Source organism: Juglans regia, chromosome 16, assembly GCF_001411555.2.
Source record: "Juglans regia cultivar Chandler chromosome 16, Walnut 2.0, whole genome shotgun sequence".
In the NCBI taxonomy this organism is placed as follows: Eukaryota; Viridiplantae; Streptophyta; class Magnoliopsida; order Fagales; family Juglandaceae; genus Juglans; species Juglans regia.
The window spans coordinates 3,500,996-3,524,128 of NC_049916.1; the positions used below are offsets into that span (position 1 = coordinate 3,500,996).

Consider the following 23,133-nt stretch of genomic DNA (forward strand, 5'->3'; position numbering starts at 1 on the left):
TATTTTTATTATATTGCTTTCGGAAGCTCTAAAATTCTACGTAATTATATATATATATATATTAAGTAATTAATGAGATAAAGAAGTTGTTATTGAAAATGGAGTTTTCGAATATTCGCAGCATTATTAGAATATATTAATTAATTGGCTTCAAGAGGACAAAGAAAAACTACTTTGAATTTAGAATTATTTACCTACCTACATAAAGTTCGTGGGACACTGATGAACAACGTACATTCTGCATCATTATATACTTCGGGTCTTTACTTTGCATGCATGCGTACAAAAATTACCTGTGCATGATCATCTTCCACCAATCAAGACCATCCACGTAATTATACTTTACAATAAATTATAATACTAAATAATGTATATATAAATCCCCTTTTTTATTTTTTTTACATCTTTAAATATTTTTAAGATAAATAAATAAATACATTAATAATTACTTACTCAATTATTAAAAAAATTAAATAAATAAATAAACAATTAAAATGAGGAGACAAAATGAATGACATAAGTCTCGCACAAGTTTTTTTATAAAAAGTTTGACCACAAAAAAAAAAATAAATAATTTTTCACACTTTTTCATAATGAGGTCTATTATTATTTTTTTTAAAAATAAAAAATAAAAGACTACACAAAACTTAATATATTAAAAACTTGTATATACACTATAGTCTATATATATTCGAATTGTCACAATCGTACTAATTTCTTAGTTCCGAATATTTTACGCATAATATCATTAGAGTCAGAAACTTCAAATCTTTAAGATATGTCCTTGCCCTTTTCTTCATGTGGCGATACAATCGCATGCACCACCTAGAAGTTGTCGAAGATCATGTCTTTTTTATTCTACAAGCAATTCATCTATGTTCTACCATTACCGAATGTGAATTTGGAAGCAACGAAAATAAAAATATCTTTTCATATAGTCAAAATATTCATTCATCATTTTTTTTCTTCAATTTGGACCGTGCAAATATTTCCAACTTAAGACATTAATTAGTTTTTTTTTTTATAAATTCTTATTCTGAATATTTTATCTTTTTTAATCGTTTTCGCATAATTTTTAAAAATTTGGTTTTAGAATTATGAATATAACCACCAAATTCACTTTTATATAAGATATTTTTTCGTCATAAGTGAGAGTTATCAATAAATTGGTGTATCGTCTTTTTTCTTAAAAAATGAAAACTTTTTTCTAAATATTATAGTGGTTTAAGTGGGATTTCTTATTTTATATTGATCCACTTATATCCTATTCATTCATTTCAAAATAGATGTTTGATTAGGAAAAAAAAAAAGGTTCTAAATCATAGCATGGTTGAAATGGGGGAGATGCCCTTCCATCGATTAATGATGTCATCCAAGGCTGTCATGGACTCATGCGCGACATTATGGTGGGCGCACGTTAAGCGGAGGTGTGCGAAGGTTAACTGATTTTCAATCATTTTACTTTCTCTCTCTGTGTGGTGACTTTCGCTGAGTTCCTCTGCTTTTAAGTGGGAACACAGAGACCTGAGGGACGTTAACGGTTGACTGTGGCGTTCAAATACTGAACCATTAGTTTTTGCATTCTTATTCTTTCTTATAAATATTTTGTTATCCGTATTTTGTCCTTATGCATATAGTTAATTCGGTTCGGTTTCTTTAATCTGTAGTCCTTATGTGTAGCTTTTGGTTCTTGTTTGTTTCCGGGGGAAAAACGTTATTAAATTCGCTGAAGCTGAGCTTAAATACAGTCTGAAGTACAGAATTAGGGCTTCCTGAACTGGATTTGGAGCTTTCCACTTCAATCAAAACTAGGTCTGTTTCTTCGTTGTGTACCGACCATATTCAGCTTTTGCTCTGTTTCCCCCGCCCCTCTCCTGACACTGAAACTGGGCCTTTCAATAGAAACATATGTTTGTTTTTTGAAAAGTTTGTGGCTAATTTGAAAAGTTTGTTTTTTTTGTCAGTTTTTGTTGAAGGGCATGTGGATTTTGGCGCCATTTTGCTGCAAAAGGTTATCTGGAGAATGCTGTGAATGGTAAGCACACGTTGGTGACTTGTTCTTGTGAATCGTATCTCAATGTTTTCAGTTTTTTTTTTTTTTCCTTTGATTCTTTTGCTTTGCAATTTACAGATTTATAAGAATAGTCTGTCTTGCTCGCATGTGTAGTCTGTAGATGTGCGCGCGCGGACTGTGCTTAATCTAGTTTTCTGGGGCTGGCTGAAATCGGAAGCTAACAAATCTTTCTCATGCATTTTGCTCTATGTTTAGAATCTACAGTAGTGTCGAATTGGCTATGAACCAACAAATAGGACGCAGTTACTAAATTCAGTCCGATGATTTGACACAGATGACGGGCTTCAGTCCCGTATTGGAGAACAATTCTAGTTTGCTGTGGGCGCCTTTGTGCATTTATTTATTGAAAGGAGGCACTTTTTTCGAAATTTAGCAAATGATTGTTAGGAAGTTTGGTTTATGTGAGATCAGTATATGTTTTTACATTTATTGGATATTCTAAAGGAGGAAACTTTTGTGTTAGATTGTTAGGAAGTGTGTGAGAAGATAGGAAAAAGCTTAGCCAAGTATCATTAGTTTTTGGCTTATTTTGAATCTGATTTATCAAAGATATTGATCTCCATTTCGCATTTTCGGGATTCATGTTGAGGCAAGACAGTGGAGGCTTAGGAAGCTTTAATGGGATTTCATAGGTTGGCATTGGAGAAGAAAAGCAGGGTCTGGTAACTAGCCTTGACTGTTACCAACTATAGGATGTATTGATAGGTTATATGGTTTCTAGGAACATAGATGTGATCAAAGAATGGATTTAAATCTCCAGGCACAAAAACCTTCAACTTTCAGTCATTTAAATTTTAATCATGTTTGGAGGGCACCTAACGAGAAGTACTAAACCATAATTACTGCCAATATGGGAGAACCACTGTTCCCTTTGGAAAATAATCAGTGAACTCTTGCATCTATTCCTCCTGCAGAATAAGTATGATGTGGATTATTTTATCCACATAGGAACTGCTTTGCTTCCCGCTACCTGTATTGGACTATTATGTTAATGCTTGCCGCCACTTATTTTGCACATACTTTTATTTATTTATTTATTTATTTTTATAAGTACTTATTTTGCACATACTTTAACCAGGTATATCGAAGAACCTTATGTAAATTGTGAGGGAATCAACGGATTTGATGGATTTTTGGGGTTTATTAAATGGTACTAATTATATTAAATTGGCTTCTACTGTTCAGGGAGATCTTACATCTATTTGAACTGAGGCAACTGCACAAGCATGACAAAGATTTACTCCCTCTGTGCCACATTAGATGAAAATATTCAAATACAAAACATTATCCACTTAACTTCACTCAGTAACCCTTAAATTTGAAACCGCTTTTACAAATTTGATGTTTGCCAATTTTGATCCGCATTTCTTAGCCTATATTAGGGATATTTTAAAGAATGAAAAAAGAGATACTTCACCATTATCTTGCTAGATGCTGAAATGCATGAAGTACAACTGTAAATGCAAGGTTAGGTTCTGGTTTAGGGTATTGTGGGCAGATCATCTTCTTTACATCTTTCTGTTGCAAGCATTATTTTTTCTAACGATTGCGATAGGTATGGACCTTTAGGATTCATCCTCAATTCTTTAGTTGGCTTCCTGACATAAGGAAATTTACAATCTAAAAGCAACAATCATCTATATAGTGGATGCTTTAGGCTCTCCACTTCTGGTTTCAATTTTGTCATAAACTTTCCATGTCTTGACAGTAAAAATTTTAAAAGTTCAAATGTTTATGTTGCTTATCAATGTCTCGTGAGTTGTGAAAATAACAAACTTGTAAGTTCATTTACAAGTCTCCTGGTGTCTCAGTAGGCAATTTAATAAAATTGTCTGCAGACACTCACTCATTATGTGGTTTCTTCAACGTGGCTGGGTATATCACCTACACTTTTATGCTTCATGTTTCAATGAGATAATTTTGATCAGAAATACTGCCTAGTTATCCATGTATGGCCAAACTCTTGAATCATCATTTATGTTCTGGAAAATACTGACAGACAACTGTTACAAATATTCTTATCACTCATTTCATTAGTTAGAAACAATGTTTGCTGCTGCAGGAGAGTTGATAAAAGTTTCCATACTTCTTTTTGTCTTTTACTTGTTAATCAAAGGTTATGAGCTCTGCATCAATTCAACCTTTCACCTCGAGAAGGATGGGCATATATAATCCGTTCCAACAAGTTAGCTTGTGGGGAGACACCTTCAAAGGTGATAGTAGCCCAAATACAGGTGCTTCAACAGTTCTACAGGTGGATGCTGGAATGCACAACAAGGTGAAGAAACATGAAACTGAAACTCCTTGTTTTTTGATCTAGAGTTCTTTTATCTGTTACTGAACTTTTAACGATTTTCTGAAATGATCTGGTAGTCTGAAATTATTTCTCAAGAATCAATGGGACCTTCCAGAAATGATGAAGGAAGCAATTCTGCTGATAAGGTGAAGAAATTGCACCATATGTTCTCTCTCTCTCTCTCTCTCTCTCTCTCTCTCTCTCTCTCATGCCCCAAACTTTATAGCTAGTAAACCATATATCTGCCTATATTCATACTTATCAAGCAAAGTGCACAATTAGGGGTGCAAACTTCATATTTTCGGTCCATCATTTTTTCGGTCCGGACCGGACCGAACACCCAAAGGACCAGACCGGACTGATAGCTATCGGTCCATTCGGTCCTGCCTACTTTTTTTTTTTTTAACTAATTAATAAAAAAAATTTATTTAAAATACTAAATTAAATTAAGTGACTAATTAATGTGTATTATGTAACAAACTCAATAAAAAAATATTTTATACGGTCAATGATAATAAATTAGATGAAAATTATATTATTAATTTATATAATTACTATAGAATTAACTAATTGATATTATATATTAGTTAATTCATAAAATATTAACAAGTGTTAATAACATATTTAAAATCTTATATTGTTAATTGTACAATTATTATATAAAAAATATATATAAAATATATATTTTTTATTTTTCATTCGGTCCGGTCTGGAAAAACCCTGGACTGTGGACCGGACCGAAACTTTTCGTTCCTCTAAAATGTGGACTGAGACAGACTGGCCTCAGTCTCAGTCCGGTCCGGTCCGGACCGAAACGGTCGGTCCGACTGGACTGTTTATCACCCCTATGCACAATATTATCATCAAGTTAGGAGAGCATTTTTTTTTTTTTTTTAAAGAGACGAGGTTACATGTCCAAGAGTGACCCTGGCCCACATTTATTCGAAAACATAATCTCACTTATGGCGGAGAAATACCATGGCAACATCCAGACTTCACAGGATTTACAAATATAACCCATCCCATGAGTCAGAAACCCCAAAACACAGAAAAATAACCAATACCCAAACTAAAGCAAAGAATCTGTATAATGACTCACGAAAGACAGACCACCGTGATCCATTTCCCGCACCAACGTGAAACCAATGCCAGACATATGTAAATGCGCAACGCCTACGCCAACGTCAAACTTGAGCATTAACTCCAAACGATAAACTCCAGATGGAAATTCTGCCTCAATCGACCCAGTTGACCCCTTTCGACCTCTTTCTTTTTTACTACAAGGCTCATTTCTCTCTAATAGAAGGAATTCCCTAGCGATCCATACGCTACAATCCTCGCAAACGAGGTTGTAATATTTCCTCACCAATAAAATCTTTGATGACTCCATGCGAACCTCTTTTGCCAAAAAATCAGTTGCCATATTTGCTTCTCGGAAGATATGCCTAAACCGTGCATTGAGCTCTAGAGCAAGCTCCTTGATCTCCTCCCAATTTGATTGTGCATGGAATTACATTAAAGAAAAGTTGTACTTTTTCCAGTGCTAAACAAGAATTTGCTACTTGTATGGATTTCTTATCAAGAATTTGTTACTACGCTGATTATAATTCAATTACGTGGTGTTCACTTTGACAAGGGTACTTGTGGGCACCTCAGTATCATGTTGTGATGTTGGGCAATTAATATCTTATTTAAGTGGGAAAATGTAAATGTACATATCTATGTACAGGTAAAGAGACGCCTGGCACAAAATCGTGAAGCAGCTCGTAAAAGTCGTTTGCGGAAAAAGGTAAAAAAATGCATTTGTGTAATAACTTCATAGTTGGGACTTAGACAGCTCATTAGGTTCCAAATTTTAATTATTTTTGCCATAGGCCTATGTGCAACAGTTAGAAACAAGTCGTTTGAAGCTGGCACAACTGGAGCAGGAACTTGAGAAAGCTAGGAAGCAGGTTAGGTGAAGCCCACCAGTTTTGGTTTTTCCCTGTCATCTAATATCTCTGCTGATTGATCATGAGTTGAAATTCAGTATTTATCTTATTGTCACCAAATGCCTGATTGTAGGGTATGTACGGACAAAGTGCACTAGATACCAGTCATGGAGGATTTTCTGGAAATGTAAACTCAGGTTTGTGATTCCAACTACTGGTAATTACCATTATATGATATGTATTAGATTTGCCCTATCTTATAAGTCCTGGTATTCTTTACTGTTTCATGTCATTTTGTTGTATTTATTTCTTATGCATTTTCAAAATCTAAATTCTGTGGAAAAATAAGTTTTTGATTATGAGATAGTATGCATTGTACAAGTAGTACTTAGCTCGAGAGTTTCAAGCAGTGATTTCAAAGTCGAGTTTATATAACAATAATAGTAACTTGATAGCAATATATACTAATGTACTTAATGTAGAACTCTCTTTGTGATTCAGAGTGTATTAAGTGAAATAAATAAACAAATGTATATATATTTTTATTTAAGGACATAACCTACGCAAAAATACAAACATAACATTTGAACTTTGACATGCTCGTGATATGTTCTTTTTTATTACTTTTTAGTCAACTTTTCTTGACTTTTTTTTTTTAATTTGTTGTCCCTGAAAATAGTCTCAACTATGGATCTTGCAGGCATTGCTGCATTTGAGATGGAATATGCACACTGGGTTGAAGAGCAAAATAGACAGATTTGTGAACTGAGAAGTGCATTGCAAGCTCATATAACTGAAATAGAACTTCGTATGCTTGTAGAGAGTGGCTTGAACCATTATCATAGTCTTTTTCGTATGAAAGCAGATGCTGCAAAGGCTGATGTATTTTATTTGATGTCCGGTGTGTGGAGAACATCTACAGAACGCTTTTTTCTTTGGATTGGAGGATTCCGCCCATCAGAGCTTCTCAACGTAATAAGTAGTTCATTTAATATCTCAGTGCTTGATGGATGCTTGTGTTACTGTTTAAACAAATCACACCTTCATCTACCTTTTTTTTAACATTTCTGATCGACTCTATTTACAAACCATTATCTGTATTATCACCATGGTGGCTTAATGTCCAAACCTGTGCTAAGACTATGTATCGACAATCTAACATTAACCCAGCATATTATGGGACGGTAAAAAAACTCATGCAGCACACTGACATCTAGCATTTTGAGAAGAAGTTTGCAAGGAGAAGTTGTCACATATTCTTCAACATCTAGCATATTATGGGAAAGGGCTTACTGTCCAATGCTGTTGAATGATAATTAGTAAGAGTAAGATGGTGCAGAAAAGCATCGCATTTCGAACATTATGGATGTTGGTGGTGCCTTATAATTTTTACACCATCAAATAGCAGGACATGCCACTTTACTTTATAGCTTCATGAGTTGTGCATATATTTTTTGTATATATACTGTTTTTTTTTTGTTTCCTGTCAATTTTTTTTAACAAGTGTTTAGTTGTGTTATCATTGACTATTTGATGTTCCAGAATATAAATTAGCCTAGTAGAAACAGTTTGATATTATGCTGAATTGCTTCACCACATCTGATATGATTACATCACCTTGATTTTGTTTTTTTTTTTGGCAGATTATCAGGCCACAACTTGAGCCTATGACTGATCAACAAGTTCTGAATGTATGCAACCTCCGACAGTCATCTCAGCAAGCAGAAGACGCCCTCTCACAAGGAATGGAAAAACTCCAGCAGAGTCTGGCCCAGAGCATAGGAATTGAATCAGTAATTGCAGGTAATTATGGATCACAGATGGCTGCCGAAATGGAGAAGTTGGAAGCACTAGAGGGATTTGTGAACCAGGTAATATTAAAGATGGCAGTGCTGAATAATTTTAGTTTACCTCAGAAATTTGAATTGCATATAGCACAGCTAACTCACTATGTCGAGAAAGCTTCCGTAAATTCAAGCTGGGCTTCTTGAAGATGTGAGACACTATTGGGTCTTTAAATGAATACAGAACTGCCAGACCTTTGGGCTATTAGACTAAGGCCACATTTGGATGTTGAGATGGTCCCGATCTATCTCATTTCATCTCATCTTAACATAAAAAAACCACTCAAATATAAACACTTTTCAATTTCAATTTTTTCGTTTCATCATTACCTAATCATTATAATTTTCCCAAACTTCCAAACAAAACACAAAAAATAGTTCAACTTTTTCAAATTTCAAAACAAAAATTATATTCTAACAATATTTTAACTTTATAATATTTTTATTCAACTTGTTCTCTTTGCTTTCCCAAAATCTCATAAAACATCTTAATTCAAATCATTTCACTACTATTCATAAATTTCTCATCTCAAATATCCAAATGAGGCCTAAGCTACTCTATATATTCATCCACCAATAATGTTAAACTATGGCTCAATTATGTTTAATCATTCAGGGAAAGCAAAACCTGTGTTGAGAATCAAACTATGATGAAACAGATATTCAAGGTTTAGGATCAAGGTTTCTGTATCTAGAGTTTCTGTAATGATTACTATTTCTATATGTGCAGTACCTTTTTGAATTGAATTCCTGACGTTTTCACTCGAATCACCCTTCTACAAAACAGGCAGATCATCTTCGGCATCAAACTCTGCAGCAAATGTCTCGCATCCTAACAACCCACCAAACAGCTCGAGGCTTGCTCGCCTTGGGGGAGTACTTTCATCGTCTTCGTGCTCTCAGTTCACTTTGGGCTGCTCGTCCTCGTGAACCTGCATAGTGTAGCTAGCACCTCTAGAATCACCTAATTTAGGTAACACTACATATAGGTTGTTGTTGCCACCCTCAGCTGCAAAGGGAATGAATATCGCACTTTTTGTTTCAAATCAGTTTCTATAACCTGATAGGGTGTAAATATAATTTTCAAGGTTGTGTATCAAGTAGATTATATGAAATCCGAGTTTCCCTACAATGCATGTTGTAAGCTATAATGTGAGTATTGAATAAAACGAAAAACAAGAACTAGAGTTGCGAGCATGCTAGTCATTCAGCAAACATAGAAGAGAAACTGTTGAACAGAACAAGATTTTTTTCTATTTTTCTTAGTAGAACATGGAATAGACATATACTAATCAACACTCTATCATAGGCGCAGAGTCCCCAGAAGGCTCAAATCTGTCTTTACCGGAATAACGCCGGCATTGCCTCTGCATCAGTTCGATTTCTACTCTTGCCTGTGCCTACTGCACCTTGGGCTGATAACTCTTACTCACAAGAAACGAGTTTGTCAACCCCTCCGAATCTGGAACATTCTGCAATTCTTTCTCCGTCCTTAATATCTCAGTAACCCATTGCGGAATGAATTCACCATTTCTGGCTCAAACAGCACCCACCATAAGTATTCTGAAAGAGCAATAAATCCGATCAAAACGAGAGAGACACAGAGAGAGAGAGAGAGAGAGGACTACATGCAAGCATTAGAAACACCGAAACGAGGTTTGAAGAAACCCAAGAGTTAATTCTTTTTTAAAGATGAAGAAGATCCATCCCGATATGTACACAACCAATCCTTTGTTGGGAGTTCTGCTCTGTTATTGCAGTGGGATGAGGAAATGGGCAAAACGGTAATATTGAGCCGTATCTTACAAAGGAATCCAAACCGTCCACAAAAATATTAAACATTTCAGAAGAACAAGACGACAAAATATATATTTATATATATATTTATGTATTCAGTTCCTCAACGTCTTCAACCTTGGAGGCTTGGATGCTAAATAATCACCATTCTGTAGTAAACAAAATGTCCAAAATGAAACCCTAATTTATTATATTCCAGGTGGGTTCTCAATCTCTCGTTTTAATGTGATATCTGAGCTCAAGACTGAGAAACATGAGCAATCTGAGAACAATCTGTCGGCCCCACACTGTCGTCTTCTCTTTCTTCTTAAGTTGCAGACAGCAAGCTCGAGCTAGGGCCTCGTTTCGAAATCCTAATCACAAGCCTCGATTCTCGTCTCCGCTGTCGTTCTCTCCTTGGTTCGAGTCCTTGGGTTCAAATGGGACTGAGCCCTGGTTTCGTCTTAGCCAGAGGAGGACCCTGGTTAGGGCTTCGAATTGGACCGATCAGAACTCTCCGTACGAAACTCTCGGTAATTAATTATCTTGTTTTTTGCTTACCCTATTAAAAGAAAATCTTTCTAAAAAACAAAAAAAAAAAAAAAAATTGTTTAACAGATTCTGTTGATGAAATTATACAGACAACGGCGCTTTATTTATATACTCAGTGAGCTTCGTTGGATATGAGATAACAATAATAATTAATACCCATATATTTGAATAACTGATATATACGTATTTGATACTGATTTGAATGCATGTTTATGAATATCTACACACACCCCACCCTATCAAGATGGCGGGTTCTTTTCAAAGATGTGATAAGGTTTTTATCTGAAAGAGGACAAGAAAAATGAAATCTTAATGCACTGATTGTGCTTCCTTCCGTTCATTATAGAGAAATGGAGTTTGAAGGAATAGTCTGTTACTCTGTTTTAAGTTTCCTGATCGTGATCATAGGTGATGACATCTTTTATGGATTTGATATATATATATATATATATATGCATGTATCAGTTGCTGAAATTCGGTTGTCTTATTATATCATTAGATTTTGAAAATTTGATGACAAGGATGGATAACATTATTGCAAAAACTCAACAAAACTAAGTTCCATCCGTTTAAGAAGTATAGCTGTATAGACAGACATATGATGAAAACTTTGTGAATGTGCTCTTTATATGAGTTCACCTGCTGTTAGGCAATATTTACATCTTTTGGCTTGTCTATTCTATTATTATGTTTACGTGTGGTTGACAAATTCTACCTGAATTTTATTTTATAAAACAGAGTTAGAAAGAGATGCTGATGAAGAGCAGATAAAGTTCGCTTACAGGCGCTTGGCCAAATTTTATCATCCAGATGGTTTGTCCTTGATCATGATTTCACTTATTCGGAAGTTCCATATGCATTATATCTGGGTTTCTTATGTCATTGTATTATGGATGTAGCATGATTGTTCTTTGAAGCTTAGTTCCTGTCAGCTGTTGTGTATTGGTGTTTGCTTAAAAGTTGGCCCCCAGTCTTGGGCACTGTATTGATCCAGTTATCTTCCTGTTTCAAGTCTATGACGGTAGAGGGACTCTTGAGGAGGGGGAAACGGCTGATGCTAGATTTATTAAGATTCAAGCTGCTTATGAGTTGCTCATAGATGATGAGAAGCGGAGGAAATATGATATGGATAACCGAGTCAATCCATTGAAGGTAAGATTTGCAATTTCTATTTTTGTCACGGTGTCAGATCGTAGTTTACTTCAGACTTCAAAAGGTTAAAATTTTCAGTATTATAGGAATAATATGTGTAATAGTGTGTGTGTGTGTGTGTATTTGTCATTGCTCAGCTTGCTTTTTCAAGATTTTTTTTTTATAAATACTCATCATAATTTTTAAACCGTTATATTGAGTTTAATTATTTTCTATACTTGGTGATTGTCTTTCTTATGAATCTTATGTTGCTACTTCCATCCCTTGCAAAAGTGCTATCTTATAATTAGTTTAGCATAATACTACTTCCCAGCTTGTATGGAATATAGTAACTGCACACACTCGCAACTATTGCATCAATTACTATAAAGAAAGAAATGGCACAGGAGGATCTCTCAGTCTCCACAATAACTTTTGTGAAAGAAACAGTACCGGAGGAGTTATGCGCCATTACTTAACCATTAGAATGGGTCAAACCAATGACTTATGAATTATAAATTTTCTAGTTTCACGGTAAAGCCAGCTGGAGCATGCGTATAGATCCAATAGAGCTGTTGTATCATGAGTCCCTCGTTGTGGTACTGTTAACTAATATGACTCGTACATTTTACTTTCCTTTTTAAAACAAATATCCACATGCTGCTCTTTTGTTTTTGTTTTTGTTTTTTTTTGTTTTTTTGGTAAGAATGATCAGTACATTAGTAAACTCTTTGATTATTATTATTTTGCAGTTTTGTCACCACATGATACACAATTAGTCTAAATTATTCAGCCTTTGCTTTGGTTTCGAAAAATTTCATTAAGATTTTTTTAAGCTTTTGTTTGCATTCTGTGCTTGAAGTATTAGGAAACAGGTGAGTTCAAAGGTATTTAGTTTCTTAACAGTACATATACATGCATATATATAATATATATGCATATATTTATAACTTTTCCCTTTTATGCTTCATGTATTTAGATGATTTGGAATTTTTGTCCTATAAACCATGTAAATACATTATCGAATTTTTCTTTTTGGTGCCAAAACATAACGAGTTTAACTTGAACTGTTCTTGTTCAATGCTATGCTTCAATTCAGTGCACCACTAAGCTTGCAAGAGATTGTGGATTTCCAGTCTTCAAATGGACTTTGTCTTTTATTCAAACAAAAAAAAATTGATTATTCAGTCTTTGTCATTTAATTCAGCTGCTTTAGTAATGGTTTTTCATTTCACTCTTATATCAGGCATCTCAAGCATGGATGGAGTGGCTTATGAAAAAGAGAAGAGCTTTTGATCAGCGGGGTGATATGGCCATTCAAGCTTGGGCTGAGCAGCAGCAGCGTGAGTTGAATCTTCGTGTTCGCCGTCTTTCTCGTTCAAAGGTATTGAATTGAACTATATGTCCAGAAAGTGTTTAAATCGAGGCTTCACATCTATCTTCTCACGGCTCATTTGCCTAGGTCTTTGTTCTTGTTCTTTCTCTCTCTCTCTCTCTCTGTGGATAAATTTGTGGCAATTCAACATAACGAAATTTATCCACAAGTGGATAGAAACTAGAATTCAGACGAAATTTTTTAATAGATCTTGTTACATGGTGCAACATTAAAAGTTTTGGTGGATGATGAAAATATAGTTATAGGCATCATATGGCACCATATTAGTTTGGCAACATCCCAAAATAATAACCATTAGTGATTCTCGGTTGAAATGGTAGCTTTAATGAATCTATCTTTTCACTAATTGAACCCATGTTTCCTGGCCACCTTTTACTGCATTCATCTTTAAAAATTATACCATAACTACAGGTTGATCCTGAAGAAGAGAGGAGAATCCTGGCCAAGGAAAAAAAGGCATCCGAGGAGCATTTATCCAACACCCTTAGGCGCCATACACTTGTCTTGAAGAAAAGGGATTTGATGCGAAAGAAAGCAGAGGAAGAGAAGAAAAAGGCTTTCAGTCGGCTATTAGCTGCAGAAGGTCTTGAGCTCGACACAGATGATAACAAGGCACCATAGACAATTTCTTCCCTCACTGTCAGATATCCCACATCTTACTACAGCATACGTTCTGGAATATATGTTGGCTATACATATATTTATTGTTCAAAAAGAAAGAAAGAAAGAAGAAAGATGTATATATTTTTCCTTTCATAGTTGAAAAGAAATGAATGAGATTGCCATTTACAAAGGGACGTGCTCTCTCTCTCACTCTGGCCTTGTAGTTATTATAGGTAACAAAATTGTGGGCACAATAATTTTTACAACCACAATTATGTTTTAAGTGGGGCATTTTTATAAAAGAACTTATAAAAGTAAATCAATTTATATATATTAATACCCTCATTCTAAAATATAATTTATAAGAAGTTAATAATAAAAAAAAATTATAAGTCGTAAAAATGATTGTGTATATATTATTACTCGGTAGTAAACAAGGTGCCTCGGCCCTTGAAAAAAAAAAAACAAAAAATACAAGAAGAAGAAGAAGAAGAAGAAGAAGAAGGGTGCCTCGGCCACAAATTAGTCTAACAGAAACATTTCTTTTTATGATTAGTCCTGCTTATAATATTCCTTTTTTGGAGTTAACTTGGAACAGAAACAAAAGACAATCGCAAGCCAATAATTTTGCATCTTTATTCTATGGTCGTGTGTTTAAAATCTCTAAAAGGGAGGCATCGATATTTCCTGATTACTCTGCTCAGTCCAAAAACATAGCCCAGATTTTAGGGATGTCGTGTCGTGAAATACCAAGACACAATTAAGTTGAATGGAAAACAAAGGGATGCAAAACTAAATGGCATTATTTACATGCCAAATTCAACCATCCAAGAACCTGGATTTTAAACAGACAGCTCTAGCCTATATCACACCATTAACAACCATCGATTCTCTGAAAACGTATTCGAACCTTTCCATTTACAGCATCTACATGTCAGATCTCACATACATGTTTACAACATGGTGACCATAAGATAACTACTCATGATGTTCCATTGAAACTGCATCAATGGATCAAAATATTTTCATTTCATGAAATCAACGTCTTTGACACAATCTAATAAAGAGGATTAACACCATCATCTAGAACCATTGAAGTTATTCATTATTTGTTACAATGAGCAGACTACAATTTTGGCCTCGATCTCTCCCCTTAACAGGTTTATCCAAAATTATTTTGCTTGAAGAGCAAAATAAGCTTTGCTCGTCTTGCTCAAAAAAAGAAAAAAACATGTATACCAGTTAGACAAAAACAATAATGTTAAAACCTACACTAACGCAAAGAAAGGAAAGCTTAGCTGACACAGAGAAGATCCACCATAATACAAAACAAGCTTTGCAAGTAGTGACCCAAGTCTTGTCCTGGTGACCTGATATATATCATCTCTCTAATGCTGTTAACACTTAAGAGATCATAGGTTAGGATTCTCAAGATAAGCTGAATGTCTCTCCACGATAAGTCTTATCAGGGGATTCTCCACATCATTGCCAACGTGAGTCTTGTCTCGGTGAACTGATAGCTTGTCATTAGTTGTAACAACTACAACCTCCTCTTTGCGGCTCAAAAGCTCATTTGCCACAACCATATGCATCTTGTACTTTTTAAGAGCCATATCAGCCTTCTCTAAAAGAATTTTTTTATCTGTCTCTAGCTGTAAAGTCAGGCAGGAAAATTTTTCAGTCCCACATACTAAAACCTGATTTATTGACTGGCACTTCTTCATTGGGCATGACAAATAATTAAGTAAAGTTATAATAAAAGGACGGGATCTGGAATTGCATGTTTCATGCAATCATCATCTGTTGGGAGAAAAGAGATAGGAGGGCCTCCACTTTCTTCGAGATAATGAAAGACCATACTATCCAGTCTGTATTCGATACCATTTCCCATTTCCCATTCCCTTTTTTTTGTTTTTTTAAATCATTAAAGATTTCCCATTCTAAGATTTAAATAACCAATAAAAGTTAGGAAGATGGGAAAATGGAGATAAGATTTCTGCCCAGGGAAAAGTCATGAACAGACCGATGCAAGACCCTCATAGATGACCCAGCCACAATCTTTATATTTTAAAAAAATGATATTTTACTTGCAAATCCTTTATATACGGGGCAGATGGAAACATGGAGATAAGATTTTTGCCCAAAGAAAGCCCTGGACGATGTAAGACCCCCATAGATAGTTGATGTTAATAAAAAAAATTCCCTCCCTCCCTCTGGGAGTCATCATTGTAGAGGCTGCTATACTCATTGGCAAATGCTTTGTGGTATGGCCAAATATATTTATAGTCGTCTAAGTACAAATAACCTGTGGTAGCAAGATATATCTAACCTTGAAAGATATGCAGAAGGCCATGGGGGCCCAGTCCTTCCTCAGTACTGAAAGCATCTTTGGCACTTGAACTAGTCGCATGTCCAAAGGGCCAGATGCGGACTGTATCTTGTGCTCTACCTGCATAATTAAACCATGCCTTGGGTAAAGAAAAGTAGGCATAAATAGGATGTAATATAGGAACATCTTAATATTTCCATGAAGAGCAGTCTAAACTTGTTGGGGCATTTATCATTCCTTAGAATTTGAAATCTCTGATCAAGCAAATGAAACAGGACCCACAGGGCTAAGTTAAATAAATATGAGTTAAGTTCCTTGGCTACAGTTGAGAATTCGAAAGCAACTTTCTTGTGTTCTTATATATATATATATATATATATACATATATATATTAGGTCATATTCTTATATTTATGTCATTAGTGCTGTAAACAAGATGCTAATTTGAAAGGAATCTGTATTATACAGAGCCCATTTTCAAACATGTAGCTTACCATCAAAAGCTGGACAATTTACTCTAAGTCAGGCCAACATATAATGCATAAGAAAGGACTGATTTTCAATCTGCTTATGCATGATAGCAATGGGAGAATCCCAGAAACAATCCAACGCTCTGCCTTAGCCCAATATAAAATAGATAACTTGAACAAGAAGTCCAACAACTAATCATTCTTCAATGTTTTTTTATTCCAGTTTTTTTTTTTCAAAAGAAAATCTGGGACATAGAGAAGGAGAATAACCATATGGGATGATTAAATAACAGAAAAGACATGATAACTGTGCTCTACAGATGAACTAAAATTGTTTTGAAGGGCTTACAAAATCTATTTTTAAATAAATACAAAATGCAGCCAGGAGGACAGAAGACATTACCATGCTCCTCCAAGGAACATAGAAGTCAGAAACTGCAGCAGCAAGATAAAACATTGCAGGTGCTCCAAGACTCCTCATTGAAATGGCAATCATTTGCAGCATCTGTTCATAATACAAAAACAGTAGTCAAATCCATACAAGAACGACTACTTTGTCCAAAACCAGCACACACATTTGTAGCATGAAATACAGCAGATACAAGTTTATAGGGTGCAGAATTATCCTGAATCAAGAAATATAAACTAGATATGTCGTGTAGGCGCTTTGACAAAAAAATTACACCCATGCGAAACTGTAAAGTTACACCGGGGAAAGAGTAACCATTTACAAGGGACCTGTTTGCATCCTGAGTCAATATGATCACCAAATGCAATGGCAGTGCCAAAAGAATAAAAATATATAAAGAAATAAACCCTCAACTGTTCATATGGGGCTTTGTCTCCTAGATCAAGTAACAGTTATAATTGAACACCAACCAATGGAAAGCAGCTCGTGCAAACATAAATATTCCTGAATATTTAAATAAAACCTATACTACACTTGGGCAGCTTATAGCATTTACTGTATTGCATCTTGGATGCAAAGATTTTTTACTTGACCCACAGAAGCAAATACAACTCTCCCAAAAGGCAACTTATGAGGTAACTGCTGTGTGTGGAGGTAGGGAGAGAGGGGATGAAGTTGATTTCCATGAGGAACACAAAGCATAATCCCATGTATTGAAACAAAATAAAAAAGCATGAAAAATATACATATTGATAAATATAAAAAATGAGCAACTGAGACTAACCTGAAGATACTCAAATATGGTGGTAAAGGGAAGTTTTAACAGAAGGCCTTCTGCTACTGCCTGCAACAATGAAACAAAGCGGTCCCCTGTTATGTTGGGCCAATCTTCTGCCTATGCATTATAACCAAAAAAGCCAAGAAAATCAAAATTTTCAGAGACAGAGGAGAGAACATGCACAGATAAATATCAATAGTCCATACTGCATGATGCTCAGTGATGGCCCTCTTCACAGCTTCAGAATCTGACTGGCGCACTGAAGTATAAAACGAAATTCATTCATCTTAGCAGGAACCATCAGTACTTCATATAACATTGATCGTGAGAAATTGAAATTTTTAACGTTCTCAAAAGGCTGGAGGAAAAGTTAAGGAGAAAATTCACAACACAGCCTCTCCGCCTTCCCCCCCAAAATTGTCACTATACAATCAGCCCTACAAAGTAGTTTACATAAATCCAGTTTTTTTAATCACTTGTGTGAAACCTATTATCATAGGCTGTAAGAATGATGTGGCTAAAGTGATGGTGGAGGAAAGTTCATATCTCAATATATCTTTCTCACCTAATGAGGCCTAAAGAAACTACAAACCTCGAATATTTGGCTCGTCAGTGACTTCAAAACATTCAAGTAACGGATCCTCAGGAAGAGATCTGCAGTGTGGCTGGCAGGTTCCCCTGCATAATGGATACAAGATCCACCATATTTAAAATAATATTAAAATTGTTCTCTTTCTACAAGATAATCATGTTAGGACGAGCATTCACCTGCGATGTAAAAAGATAACTGCATATCCGGCCTTAATAAAATACCTGCAAGATAATAAGCACGTCAATATTGTTAACATTGAATTAAAGAAATAAACTAAAGAAAGAGTTCATGTTTGATAAGGTGGAAAGTGACTAACTCCGTGGATGCTGCTCCTCTGTGGCCCGAGCTGAAGTTATCAATGTAGCGAACACACCGTCGCTCCAAAGGAACCGTGGTACCTCCAGATGTCACGCACACAACCCTCCTAGCACTTCCGTTTCCTGATTTCATAGCAACGCACATCAAATTTACCCCGTTCAATATTTGAGGCACCATTTCGAAAATGGGCAGCAAAAATTGCTGATTAGATAGAGTGAATCTTGCCTGAGGGTAACGAATTCCTCCCGATAAATTCCTTCAGTTTTTCACTAATGTCGTCGCCGTTTTTAAGTGGAGGAGCGGATTCGAAGAATGACTTGATTTCTGCATCCAGCGTTTCTTGGGGAACTTCCAGTCCATCTGTTACATCCATTGCAAAATGCCTACAGGAATTTTCAGGTCAAACCAGAAGAAAAACAAGCAATAAAAAAAATAAAAACCCGCAATCCGATTTCACTCGCAGTCTCGCACAAACACATGGGGTCATAAACGATGTACGAGAAACATGATAATTTCAGCGTCATAAAAAAGCTATCCTCTGAATCAAAACTCAAAAGAAACTTCACAAACACTGAAGAATGGAAGAAATTGAAAACCAATTTCAATTAGGCTCTAAAATTATTGACCCAGAGCAAGGAAAGTTAAAATTTTGAATAAAACCCATTAATATCAGAAAAAACTTTAACAAAAGCATAAGCAAGCGGATATCATGATTTAAATTACAAAAAAAGGCAAAAAAAAAAACCCTAGCCTTTCCAGACCACCATGGTCACAGAGGAAGTCGGAGTTATTACCTTCAAACAAATAATAGAAAAGGCTTAATCAAATCAAAGAAAGGTATTGCAACGTCGCGTTGTTGGTGTGGTACACGAAGATCTGAGCTTGTTTATATAGATAAAGCCCAATGGCTGTCCCTGTTAATATTATGGGTTACCAAAAAGCAAGCGACTTTAATAGCCGTCAACGCCCGCCACTCTCAACCAGGACGACATCTCGGAGATATAACATGTGAGTCGACCCACTCGTGTATAAATCAAGTAACATTGTGGAAGTCTGTGCCGAGAAAACGAGGGAAACTCCGTTTTGACGGCGGGAACTAAGCTCCCTCGAGCGCGCGATCGATAACACCGTGCAAATGAGCATGCCGAGCTTTTTTGCATGGTGATAGCATTTAATACAGTGCAAGAACATCAACTAATTGGTCCGAGATGATTAGTCGGTCGTCTTTCATAACGATAGTTGGTGCAATCCAAACAACATATTGTTTATCACTTCATTCTCGATAGCTGTTCGGCGTATCTTTTAAAATACATTATTAAAATTTATTTTTTTTATTTTATATATTATATTTTACAATATAATATAAATCAATTTATCTATTTTTTATATTATTTAAATATTATATTTTTTAATATATATTATTCATTTTAAATAAAGTAAAAAAGTGTAAAAAGTAGAATGAAAAATGAATAAAGTGTATTTAGTGAAGAAAAAAAAGTAGAAAGTAGAAAAAAAATGAATTAAATATTTATTTTTTAATATATAAATTCTAGTGCACTATAAGGAACTTATTTTTCACATTTTATTCTTTATGTATGTTCCATAAAATTTCATAGATGCTATCCAAATGGGGAGTTTATATTTTAAATTGACTAATACAAGTTGAATCTAGTACTAAAAGTCAAAAGGTATCTTCTTGCCATATATAAAAATTTGATCCATATAGAAAAAATCGGTATTTCTTCGTTGCAGAAAAAAACAAACACCTTACACGAATCTTATCTCTTAAGTCCTTATAGAAAAAATCGTTGATCTATTTTTTGCAGAAAAGGATGAATAATAAAAAGGAAATATCAGGGGTTTAAATATTTTAGAATTTAAGTACTCTTTCAAGTATTTAAGCCCTAGCATAAAGTTTAACTTTTGAGATCAAAGATAATTCATTTGGAAGTATCTATGTCAAAGGAAAAAAAAAAAAAAAGAGGTCAAAATAAATATATATATTTAAATATTTTATGGTGGTAGTAACTTGTCTCACTCACACAACCATATAGACTTTGGTCATGATAAATTTGTAGTATGTTATCACTTTTTTTTTTTTTTGACTCTTTATTTCAAATAAGAGAGTATGAACATTTTTTAAGATTGGTTATGTGATTTGTATATTGTGCTTGCATTCTTGGTTCTTTTAAGTAAGTGATTTGACTTTAAGATAATTAAAAATTTTGAGGGTGTGGGCCAACCTTTTATATATATATATATATATATATATATATTGATGGAAAGACGTGAATTAAAGAGGAAAGAATTATCAATTAGGGAAATGCTATATCTCCCGTCGAGAGCTCCCGTTGGAGATTAGTGTATTTTTTATGTGTTTTTTTTTTAAATTATTTTTTATATAGATTTTTTTAATAATTTTAAATACTTTTAAAAAATAAAAAAAAAATTCAAAATATTATTAAAAAATACTTTCTTAATCACGAAATAAAATAAAAAATCATAAATGATTTTTTATTTTACTTCGTGATTAAGAAAGTATATTTTAATGAATTTTTTTTTACTTTCTAATTAAGGAAGTATTTTTAATGATGTTCTAAATTTATTTTATTTTTTTAAAAATATTTTTTATAATTTTTTATTTTACTTCATGATTAAGAAAATATTTTTTAATATATATTTTTTTACTTTCTGATTGAGAAAATATTTTCTGAATGATATTTTAAATTTATTTTATTTTTTTAAAATATTTTAAAATAATAAAAGATCTATATAAAAAATTACTTAAACAAAATACATGTAAAATAACACTGTATCCCAACGGGAGCCCCAGCGGAGGCTGTAGCATCACCCTATCAATTATGGGGCATGCAATAGTACTCGTACTCGCGGCCGCAGCTCCTAATTCCCTTCCATAATATATCGTATGCAAGTTGGAAGAAAGAATTGTATTCTTAACTCATTTTAATTCATTTTATTTTATTATTATAATTTTTTTAAATTTTTATATAAAATATAATAAATTATTTTTATGACTGTTCTTATTATTAAGAATAGGAAAAAAATAAAGGGTTATATACAGTCGCAACTAATTATATAAAAATAATTTTATAAATTATTCTTTATATAATTTGTTGTATCTATCTATGTTATTACTTTTATGTCTATTTCCCCTACTTTTAGATCCTTCTTTATCGATCGTGAGTCTCGTAGGCAAGTGGCAACAAGCTTTTAGCTGCATATATGCATGCTCTCACAGTATAATTCTACTGTTGTAGCAAAAAATTAAGTACATACATCATACACGTACTGGAACATGGTCAAGATAGTCTCTGAAAGTAAGCTAGTTTTGCAGTACTTTTGTTGAGAGTGCCAGTAAATAGGGTGGCTCTGCGGCCACAGCTACAGCTACAGCTCCTAATAATTCATTTTGTTGTTTTATTTTTAAATATTTATTTAAAAAATATTTATAATATTATTAAAAAATATTTAAGTAAATAAATAGATTTAGCGGGAATTATCAGTGAGATGAGTAGCTTTTTCCCAGTAATAACACAAAAGCTAGACCTAGTGTTCTGGAAACTACAGGTAGCTAGAGAGAGGATTAAACCTTCCATCACGTAGGGTCGGCGGCCCGGCAAGAAGCTTTTAGGGCAGGTTTGGGACCAAAACCAAAACACAAAATTTTCATCTCATCTCATCATTACACCTTTTTCAAATCTCTATACAAAATATAATAAACAATTCAACTTTTTCAAATCTCAATACACATTTTTTAAATTTCAAAACAATAATAATATTAAAACTTAATATTTTAAACTTCAAAACAAAATACAAAATGCTCTCTCTCTACGTACACTCACGTATGTATGGACATCAAAAGCAAAAGGTCTGTCATTGGTTGAAACGAGAAAGCAGAGAGAGCGCCAATAACGCAAGCCTGTGAAAGCAAAAAGTTTAAGTAGGGGGTGAGTGGGGATTGAACCCGACGTGAATCGAACACGCAACCTTCTGATCTGGAGTCAGACGCGCTACCATTGCGCCACGGATCCCTCTTGTTATGTTTACTCTATAGTTTTATAAGTACTTATTTCTGTTTGACCTTCTATTACCCTTCTGTGGGCCAGAGAATGAAAGAAAAATTAATAATATTATGAAGTTTATATTAGTAATACTATAAATAATATTACGTCCAGTTATAAAATGTGCAACCAGTTATAAAATGTATAGGTGTTGTATAATTATTTTAAAAAGTAGTGAGATTTAATATTAAAAAATTATTAATTTTTTATGTGAATTTTATATTTATTTATTTCAAAATAATTATATGTGACTTATGTACTCACGAGTGTAACTATTATTTTTCTAAATGTTAAATTCTAATGCACTCCAATGATCAGTACTGCTGTCACTGTTGTACAGGTCAATTTTGTTATATTTTTCAGTGTCTGAGGCATAGAACATTAATACATTTTATTATGACATCTTTTGAAGTCGGGCATTACTCATTAAATTATTTATTTATTTATTTTATCAGAGTATTTGGGTAAAAATGTCCGTGCAAAGTAATTTCTCTCAAATACACATCAAGTAATTTGAGAGAATTTATTTTCAAGCATTGGGGATTATATACCT

General features: G+C 34.1%; 3 protein-coding genes and 1 non-coding gene across 4 annotated transcripts; 2 read left to right on the top strand and 2 right to left on the bottom strand.

Annotated features, from left to right (window-relative positions):
• Positions 1-1,464: 1,464 nt before the first annotated feature.
• Positions 1,465-9,274, top strand: LOC109012452 (transcription factor TGA7-like). The gene is made up of 10 exons (XM_018994090.2): positions 1,465-1,812; positions 1,965-2,035; positions 4,191-4,352; positions 4,448-4,516; positions 6,100-6,159; positions 6,245-6,322; positions 6,435-6,498; positions 7,002-7,273; positions 7,945-8,172; positions 8,933-9,274. Exons 2-10 carry the CDS (start codon positions 2,033-2,035, stop codon positions 9,083-9,085), a joined length of 1,089 nt encoding a protein of 362 aa, XP_018849635.1. The 5' UTR covers positions 1,465-1,812; positions 1,965-2,032; the 3' UTR covers positions 9,086-9,274.
• Positions 9,275-10,058: 784 nt separating this feature from the next.
• LOC109012451 (pre-mRNA-splicing factor cwf23-like) lies at positions 10,059-13,930 on the top strand. The gene is made up of 5 exons (XM_018994089.2): positions 10,059-10,454; positions 11,212-11,286; positions 11,486-11,625; positions 12,851-12,988; positions 13,412-13,930. The coding sequence occupies exons 1-5, from the start codon at positions 10,196-10,198 to the stop codon at positions 13,619-13,621; spliced, it is 822 nt and encodes a 273-aa protein (XP_018849634.2). The 5' UTR covers positions 10,059-10,195; the 3' UTR covers positions 13,622-13,930.
• A 737-nt stretch (positions 13,931-14,667) lies between these two features.
• On the bottom strand, positions 14,668-19,731 carry LOC109012450 (phosphopantothenate--cysteine ligase 2-like). The gene is made up of 10 exons (XM_018994087.2): positions 19,293-19,731; positions 18,724-18,881; positions 18,497-18,620; positions 18,357-18,401; positions 18,181-18,266; positions 17,795-17,847; positions 17,595-17,654; positions 16,805-16,906; positions 15,933-16,052; positions 14,668-15,255 (listed from the first exon to the last, which is right to left on the bottom strand). Exons 2-10 carry the CDS (start codon positions 18,869-18,871, stop codon positions 15,016-15,018), a joined length of 978 nt encoding a protein of 325 aa, XP_018849632.1. The 5' UTR covers positions 18,872-18,881; positions 19,293-19,731; the 3' UTR covers positions 14,668-15,015.
• Positions 19,732-22,478: 2,747 nt separating this feature from the next.
• Positions 22,479-22,550, bottom strand: TRNAW-CCA. Its single transcript has one exon. It is a non-coding gene; the product is annotated as a tRNA-Trp (tRNA).
• Positions 22,551-23,133: the final 583 nt, after the last annotated feature.